This window comes from Saccostrea echinata, unplaced genomic scaffold (genome assembly GCF_033153115.1).
Source record: "Saccostrea echinata isolate AGI-Se365-2 ecotype Australia unplaced genomic scaffold, CSIRO_AGI_Sech_v1 ptg000016l, whole genome shotgun sequence".
NCBI lineage: Eukaryota > Metazoa > Mollusca > Bivalvia > Ostreida > Ostreidae > Saccostrea > Saccostrea echinata.
Genome location: NW_026889765.1, coordinates 10,385,307 through 10,395,272, shown reverse-complemented (window position 1 = coordinate 10,395,272; position 9,966 = coordinate 10,385,307). Strand labels below are relative to the sequence as shown.

General features: G+C 33.3%; 1 protein-coding gene across 1 annotated transcript; it reads left to right on the top strand.

The window, feature by feature from the left end:
* Window positions 1-7,119: 7,119 nt before the first annotated feature.
* Window positions 7,120-8,885, top strand: LOC133188137 (uncharacterized). The gene is made up of 3 exons (XM_061323518.1): window positions 7,120-7,305; window positions 7,500-7,835; window positions 8,093-8,885. Exons 1-3 carry the CDS (start codon window positions 7,120-7,122, stop codon window positions 8,747-8,749), a joined length of 1,179 nt encoding a protein of 392 aa, XP_061179502.1. The 3' UTR covers window positions 8,750-8,885.
* The last annotated feature ends 1,081 nt before the right edge of the window (window positions 8,886-9,966 follow it).

The window sequence follows — 9,966 nt, the reverse complement described above, 5'->3', positions numbered from 1 at the left end:
TTTTGGTCAAATTTTATTTTTCCACTTTTATTGTTTATAATGCTTTACTCAAGTATTGTTAATGGCCAGCCAAACTTTATATGTGAGGTGTCGAGTTATAAGCAAGATACAAAGCTCAGTAAGTGAAATCTGGGAAAAAATTCAAGATTGGATAAAAGAACTATGTGGAATTGATATTGCAATGAATAAATTGGACATTATTATTGGAAAAGATGATAAGTATTATAACATTACATATCTAATAACATGTATTGTAAAGAAGCACATATACCGAAAAAGATGTTTAAAACAAATTCCTTCATTTGAAGGAGCTAAAAACGAAATTTTGTATTATTATAAATGTGAGAAATATATTTACAAGAAAAACTGTGATATTGAGAAATTTGATAGAAAATGGAACTGTCTACCATTAGAACATGTACTGCATAATTGTTTTGTTTGAGATGAACCTCCTGTTGCTCAAACTACTTATTATTGAAACAATGATTTTTTTTGGGTAAAATTTAGATAATTAAGCTTGCATATATATGTCTTGTATGGCTGAGGTGTGAATGTTGGCTTTTCTTTCCCTTTTTTTGTACATAAAAAATTCACCTGTCACAAGATGTTTAGTATAGGAACTTCGTCAGATTAGTTTGCAGAATCCAAGGCTCCCCAAACTTGGCTGTAAACTTATTGATCATCATATTCATGTGATGGGGTAATAAAAAAAAAAAAAAAAAAAAAAAAAAAAGATACAAAGCTCACAATTCTTTGTTGTGTTTGTTTGTTTGTTTATTGTTTAACGTCCCTCTCGAGAATTTTTCACTCATACGGAGACGCAACCACTTGCCGGTGGAGAGCTGCAAATTTTGACCTATACTCGGCACTCAGGGCCATTGAGCAGTGAGGGAACTTTTTCGTGCCAGCACCTACTGCGACACGGGACCTCGGTTTATACAGTCTCATCCAAAGGACCTGTCTCCACGTCCAACAGTGGGATTCTAACCCGCGACGTAAGGATCAACTCTTTACTCCGCGACTCTAGAGCGAACGCTCTAACCACTGCGCCATGCGGTCTTTGTTGTGTAAACAAAATTCGTGCCATGTTTTTGTGAACATTGGTTCAATATTCCGGTGAAAGTTCTTTTACATGCAGTTTTTTTTACTACCTGCAAGTTCGTTTAAAACACCTGGCGTTCGTCACATTTTAGGATTAAACCTGGTATTTTCTACCCATTACTTAGGATGTAGACAAAAACATGGCTCGAGCTTTGTTTACATAACAAAGAATTCTGAGCTCTGTAACTCACTTATAACTCAACGACGGACACTAAAATTTTGGCTGATCATTAGGATTATGTGAATAAAGGATTTAAAAACATTAAAAATGGAAAAATAAAATTTGACCAAAATTGTGTCCATGCCCCTTTAAACTAGGTTTCAATCAATGTAGTATTTTCACCTTATTCTCTCTTTTTTGAAACGGTCAATCAAATTTAACTTTTATATTTCATAGTCTTCGAAAATTTGATATTATGAAAACAGCTAGCAATCTGGAAAGAGATTCGTCCATAAGCCCGTTATTTTCGTGATCTGTCAGTATATCGTAGTACTTGACGCGTCGCGTATGATCGAAATAAATCGGGGAACACCGAAAATAACCGTAACTGTGATAGGTATGCACATGTATACTGGACAGCAATGAACATTTTCAATTTTCTTGACTTTTAAAAAGTCCTTTCATACTTCCTGATATTTTCTTTGAAGACAAGTCGAAATTTATTTCTGTCGTCAGGTAGAAGCGCTCCTGTTGCGCAGACAATGGTGTCAACACTGATAAATGAGTGTTTGCTTAACACAACTTCTGTCCGATTATGACTGGAGATCATTATAAGGAAGTTTTCTTAGGATTTAATACGGGAAAATGCACAAGTTTATGTCGTCACAATTGGCATTTAGGAGGCCGTGTAAGAAAAACGATTTGTATTATCGTAATTACTGCATGAAGTTTGAACAATTCAGAAAGCACGAGTTTTAATTTCTCACAACAATTTCATATTTCACAAAAATACAGGGCCAGATTTGTATTGAAACAGTACCTTCTTCTTTGCATACGTATACCTTCTATACAAAGTCACTCTTTGGATGAAGTTAAAGTCCGACTCGTCCAAGGCCAGAAAATCTATACTTCAGACAAGATTTAACAGTGAAGTCTGTTTTGATCTTTTTTACACAATGTTCTGCTTCAAATTTTAACTTTTGCCTTTGAAAACCAAGCTTAAGGTCAAACGATACGTTCCTCAAATTTCTGTTTTGTATATCTTCGTATTGTGTGGAAAATATTCAAAATTTTAATTACCTTCCGATTTCTAAACTGGTTTCTAATTGTCTTTAAAAAATTGAAACTCTAAAAAATGTGTTATTGGCTAATAAAGTTTTTTCCACAAGGATGGCATCTGACCTAAAAAGTGGTTCAAGGTCACTGCATACCCTTCATCCATTTGCACTCTATGGGTGAAGTATGACCCATGCAGATAGAGCCAAAGGGAGATTTACACAGACCTTGACCTTTGATCTAGAAAATTGGTTCTTGGTCACTTCACACCTTCACCCACGGGCACTCTGTGCGCGAAGTTTGAGACGGATTTGGAAACCAGCAGAGCGATCACTAGACCCACAGAGCGGGGCCCTCATTAACAGTAGATTACATTTGTTTAAATCTATTGAATAAAGGTAATTTTTCAAATGCAATAGGTACTAGGGAAAAGTCAACAGGGCCATATCTCTCTTTCAGAAGCAATCTGACTCATTCTTTTATCAGCGTATTACATTTGTCAACATTCATGGGACGCGTTTTCTTTCTTTCTTTTTTTTAAAGATAATTCTGAATTAAAATTATAAAATCAACAGATGATATTAGTGAGATGAAATTTGTTTGTAATTCGTCAAACCGTATTTAGAACTTTTGATAAGTTTTTTGTGTTTCTATAAAAGGAACACACATCACACATTTTAAAAGAACATACGACAGAAAATTTAAAAAAAATGTGAAAAAATACTTACTCAAACTGATTCAACAAAAACCAAGAAAACAAGAAAACAAACAAGTTCTGCATTGTGACGAACCAAACTATTCGGTGTCCAAAGTTGTTAATAAACTCTGGTCACTGATATTTTCTTTTATCGCCATACAACGCGGAAGTATAAACATCATGTAGCTGATAACAAGCTTTTCCTTTAAAAAGATAGGTGAGCTAGCGCTGTAGCCATTATAAAACACAGAAGTAGATATCTGAACCATTGTTTTATTTTACTCATTCGATTAATTATTTATAGGAAGTGATCACTGGGGTGTGGTAATTCACTCTGACCAAAGACGCCAGTTCTTTGAGGGGCTGTGACAGGTCCTTCGGATACATGTAAGAGTGAATTTAAAAAAAAAAAGACCAAACACATATTAATCAACCTGCACTAAAAATAAAGGCAATGGGAATAAATTTCTATGTCTCAGCATATGTCTTTAGATAGTGTCTAAATACCTGCCAAATATCTCCTTGATATACATGTATCTCAATTCACTAAAAGCTATATCCAAAAATGATGCTAAAAACGTCAGGATTGCAACACCTTTTTGTAACATTTTGAAAATTCAATATTTTTTGAAGATCTGTGAAATAAATAATAATGGTTTACGTTAGAAGTATATAAAGATAACATTCAAAGTATATTGAGCTTTAAATGTAGACTGTAGCAACTGTTGTTTGACCAAGTTGTGTCGATGGCTGATGAAATATATGGAGATAACGAACAGTATTCAAGCTCAAAAGTCCATTATACAATACAAAATAGGAGCAGAGCAAACACGGACCTCCAAACATCAGAGGTGGGATCAGGTGCCATGGAGGAGTGAGCATCCCCTGCCGACCGGTCACACCCGCCGTGTGCTCCTTGTCATGATCGGGAAATAACGGAAAAATCCGCCGACAATTATTGAAAAATATTATACCAAATCAGCAATGCAACGGAAAAATATGCCAAAAAAATCAATTTTAAAAATCTGGTAGACAATTAAGTCAAAAAAGAATTTTCAAAATGTAAAACAATAATTGCTATACAATTTAAAACTTAAAAATGTTATATAAATCACAAGCAGCATTAATGAGAGTCAAGTATCTGTGCATACCCAATAATGTCAGGAGTGAAACATTTGATGTTTTGTTTCCCAGTGTCCTTTCTGACATATTTCATTTTGTCAAATAAAATCTGCAACATATTTTGGAAAATAAAGACACAAAGGACATTTTTACCAAATAGATCTATCATTTACAGGGTCTGTCTGTGTTTCAGATCTATATTTCTATGGTCAGCAGTGCAGTTAACATTTTTTTTTTAAAGATTGAAGTTATATGATAAAAAGACTTCTATTCATACAAAGGAATATCCTTAATTAATAATGATCTATTGAATAATTTAATACTAAACTATTGACAGTTTTATTATATTAAAATCCTTAATATTCTCCTTTTGAGATGTATCAATTCAGATGTGTTTTTATCTATTGTTTGATTTTTTTATGATTGTAAAAAAATAAACAGACTGAAAATTTGTTATAAAATTCAAGTAATTCCTCCTCAACCTCACTGAAACAACAGAACAAGTTCTTATATGTAATTTTCACTTCACAATTCTACTTTAAAGACCCTAATGCTTTTGGTCAGGAGTACAAAAAAAATGGTATAATTATTGCTGATCAAATATAAATAAATATATAAAAACAATTGATGAGTAAAATGTTTCTGGTTGACCTCAATTGCTTAGTGTTTGTCCTGTGAAGGAAAATATACTATGAAATATATTTTATCTTCTAATTATATATTTTTGCTAGTTTTTGACATAAATGGGGAATAATTCAAGATATAAAGCCAAGTTTTAATACTTTCATGTGTTTTAATTATTATGAAGTATTGGACTATAAATATTGCACAATTTCATTACCACTTGATGTTGCCAACACTTTATGAATTTTTGTGTTCTATGGTTTTAATTTTTAATTTTACTGCAGTCAGGAATGCAACAAAACTGTTTTATAATTATCAACGATCTTAATCTATCTTTACTGAAAAATAAATTGAAAACAAGATGTGTTTGTGAAACACTGATGCCCCCGTATGGCAGCTTATGGCGAAGGTTAAAGTTTCTCAAATGCAAGTCAAAATCCAGGCCAAAAGATAAAAAATGTTAAATTTGAAAGCCCTAGCTGCAACTGTTCAGAAGTTATGGCCAAGGTTAAAGTTTTTTAAACGTAAGTAAAACAAGTTTTACTTCGCCTTGGGAAATAGTCCTGGCCTTGGGAAAGTGGAATCTTGCTAACTCCCTCAATGATATACTTTAACTGTATACTGACAGACCTGTATACAATGAAATTGTTAGACCGATGCAAAAAACATTAACTTTGTTGGACTTTTTATTTGAAATAAATATATAGAAAGATATTTATAAGGGTATAACAATTATTATTAAGGCACAGTATATTAACATATATTAGCCAAGTGTCTGGTTTGTTTCCTCTTCGCCCCCTTGGCTGATCTAGCTAAGTTTCAAAGCTCACAATTTGACTTTAGATGGCATCTAATCAAAATGCGTCAGGAAAACGCACGTTAAACCTTTCTTCTTTCCTCACTCCTCAGTGAATTGATCGTATTAATACAATCCATCTGACTGGATTAAAGCTGACATCACCAATAATGATAACTCGGTTAATTTGCTAGGTGGCAGTTATACGCCTACTAAATATGCCAAGTGAGGAAATACTTGTCAGATACTTGGTTAGCAAAGATGATATATTAAACATTGTGCATCTTTTCATATACATGTATGTAGTTAAGAAACTAAGTTAATTTTCAAAAATCCATAATAATATAATTATGTTCCCCAAACGGAGTTTGGGAACATATTGTTTTTACTCTGTTTCTTATTATTATTATTATTATTATTATTATTATTATTCTTTTTTCTTCTTATTTCTTCTCCGGTATGCATGCACGTGTGTGCGCGTGCAATGGGTAAAATGACCAATATACTTGATATAGCTGTAATTTTTATATTTTTTGGTGAAATGCTTTGATACTCAGAATATAAGGATATATTAAAAGTGTGAACAAGATGACATGGTCAACATGCACATGCATGCGCGTGCGCGCACGCGCAAAGCGTGAAATGACCAATTTACTTGATAATATCGTAACTTTTATACTTTTTGATGAAATGCTTTGATACTCAAAATATTTATATATATAGAAAGAGTAGACAAGATGACATGGTCATCATGCACATGCACGCATATGCATGCACGTGCGCACGCGTGCAATGTGTTAAATGACTAATATAATTAATATAGGCGTAATTTTTATATTTTTTGATGAAAAGCTTTCATATTAAGAATATATAGGTATATTAAAAGTGTAGGCAAGATGATTTGGCCATCATGCACATGCATGCACATGTGCGCGCGTGCAATGTGTTAAATGACCAATATACTTAATATAGCCGTAACTTTTATATTTTTTGATGAAAAGCTTTGATACTATGAATTAACAGACATATTATAAGTGTACACAAAATGGCATGGTCATTATGAACATGCATGCATGTGCGCGTGCGCGCAATGCTAAGATGACCAATATGCTTGATTTAGCCGGAACTATATTATTTTTTGATGAAATGTTTTGATACTGAGAATATAAAGATGCATATATAGTATAGACGGGATGACATGGTCATCCTGCACATGCATGCACGTGCGCGCGCGTGAAATGCAAAAAATGACCAATATACTTCATTGCCTTATTTAATGAAGCTTACAGGAAAAAAGTCACCAAAAGGGAGTTGGGGAGCGTTTGGGGAACATCTGTAACGGTCCCCGTTACAATTATAACTAGTTGAAAGTATGATGCTTCACACTATTTCAGGAAGCATACTGTAGACTTTCTTCTTATACCTTAACACTGTATTTGTTTAGTGGAAGTCCTGACAAGATTGTTTTCTAAAAGAAAGAAAAAGGATTTTTTCAGAAAATATATTATTCATTTATTAATGTATCAGATCAAGTTTTAATTTTGAAATAATATGTAATCAGTAATGCATTATGTTTTAGGTGATGAGGTTGATAAATTGAAAATCCCAGTTGGTGGAGATCAGCTCACACGCGTTAGATTTGACGTGGCAAAATCTTTGAGAATGGGAACACATACAGCACAAGAAAGACAGGACTGTCTCTACCCCATAATTGTAGAACTATTTCACACTCAAATGGATTTTCTTGAGGTGTGTATAATGACAAGAATTTAATAATTCAGTAAAAGTCACACAATTACATATATAAAAAGGTATTGTATTCAATTTCTTATCTAAGTATTAAAATCAAGTCTATAATTATGCACTGCATAATAATGATGATGAGTCAGTGATGTTATTGACCTGGATTGTCAAAGTATATATTTGTACTCTATCCCTGTTAGAAAATGGTAAAACGGTTTATGAAAAGGCAGACAGGGAGAAATGTTGGCACCCTTGCCTATGTAAAATCCTTGATACAACGGGCAAGTGTTAATGGCAATGTTAAAAGTCGCTTTAAGGCCCATGAGGACTTTGTCATCCTGTTTGGAAGAGCCCTGCTATGCCATTTCTACCTTGAGTATTTTGATATGGAGTCCACTGATGACAATCCCAGGAAAAATGCAGACTGCATCCCTCCTAATGTTACACAGACACAAAAGAAAAAGAGAGAAGCAGTGTTCAATGAAGTTATGCAAAATGTTTTGAAGGAAATTTTTGGAACTCAAAGTTTCCAAGAGGTAATGAACATTTATGAATATATGTATATTTTATTTAATTTAATATTTTATTTTATTAAAGTGCACTTGTGAATTTCTGTATTAAATAGCTTTACTTTATAATGCAGGTATACCTTGATCTGTCAATCCAAAACGTTTTCAGTCATTCTTGCATTATCTGATTATGTACAAATACATATACAGAATGATGTGTGGCACACATCTGTACTAAGAGCTATAGTACATGTACATAATGATACATTCAAAATTTCTTTTAGGAGTCTGAGAAAAGGAAGTGGATATATCTTGACATTAATGGGGACACCCAAAAAGTTCCAATTGAAGAAGGATATGCCACATTTCATATCCAGTGTGACAAACAATACAAAGTACAGATTCCGAAATCAAGACTTGATCAAGGGAAAGTCATAGTCTTGAACATGTCAGGCAATATCTTTACTTTGATCAAAGCCAAAGAAGATGACCTCTTCAATTACATGCATTATTTCTTACAACATTATTTACTAATGATATTTATGAAGGATGCCATATATGAAGGTGACATTTTCAGGGTAAATATTTCATTGAAATTGATGATGCCATATTTCTATGACCATTCAAACTTATCAAAATGTTTAGTGGAATGCATAGACTATATCTTAAAAACTGAAATTTTATTATCGCCAAAACTTTCATTAGAAGTCCGCACAAGCTCATTTGTAAATCCAAAGGGTGGAATAGGGAACAATAAACCCAGTGATATGCAAAAAGAAAACCAAGTCAAAGAGTTGAAGGAACTGATCAAAGGCTTAAGATCCAATAAAACAGAGACTGCTATAGTTAATCTCTGCAAGGCTGCCCCTATAATTAACAGTGTTGTTAAAAATCTTGACAATCAAATTTTTTCTAGCGTGCGACGGAAAAGGGCGAGGTGATCCGATTGGAAAGGTCTTGTCACAAGGAATACACATGTGAAATATGAAAGTCATAGCTCCAACCAATCAAAAGTTATGGGCAAGGTTAAAGTTGACAACAGACAGACAGACAAACAGATAAACAGACAAACAGACAGACAGGGCAAAAACAATATACCCCCGGGATCTTTCGATCCGGGGGCATAAAAAAACAATATACCCCCGGGATCTTTCGATCCGGGGGCATAAAAAAAATGTTGATACCATTTTATGTTCAAAACATGTCTATCATATCAACTAATTACAGACATTTTACAGTACCGAGGATAGTTTTCATCACTTAACACGTACTTTTAAATACAATGTATACATATTATATATTAAACATTGCAAATAATCATGTTTTAAAGTTTTTGAAAATATGGAAAACTTGCCGTAAATGATTAAAAAAAATATCAAAACGACGACTAAGAATGGGTTATTGTGTGTTATAATTTTCAAAACTATGTTAAATAAAATACATATCAGATCTAGATGTCAGGAGTGCAACACAATAATGTAAAATAGGGTCACTTCAAAATCTAGTATTTTTTGTAAGAAAACTTGTACATGTATATCAAGATACTTTTTTTGGTTTATATTTAAAAAAATTGACTGAAATGGACAAAAAAGTAACATTTTATGGAAATTTGACACTGAGAAAGTAACAACACACGAGATTTTAACAGAAAAGTTTAAAATTGATAAACTTTGTGTTGATCTGGGCACTTTTAACAGTTGACACATTGGGAGTGTAGCCAGTGGTCTCATGAAGAGAAGCCCTGTACGCCGTCATTATGTATGGTAAGTGTTTGTCTCAATCAGAATGTGTTATGGTTAGTTGAATTTAAAAAAAAAATTAATTTGGTGGTCAGAACAAGACGTTAGTTACATTGTTTAGCGGTTAGCCTGAATAACCATCATTCTGATTGAGACAAACACTTGCCATATATAATGATGGCGTACAGGGCCTCTGTTCATAACTGGCTACACTTGTGTTTAGGATGCCTTGTCAGCACATATTCTATCCATTTCTAAATTTTCCGTTAAAAATGTGTTGTAAAATGTCACTTACTGCCTATCGCGCATCATTCTGTACCGACTTCTGCACCATTGACGTCAGTTCGTCAATAATACCGGTCGCCCAGCTCAGTTCTTTGCTTTCGAATTCACTCAGGTTGAATATTTTGTCCAAAAAA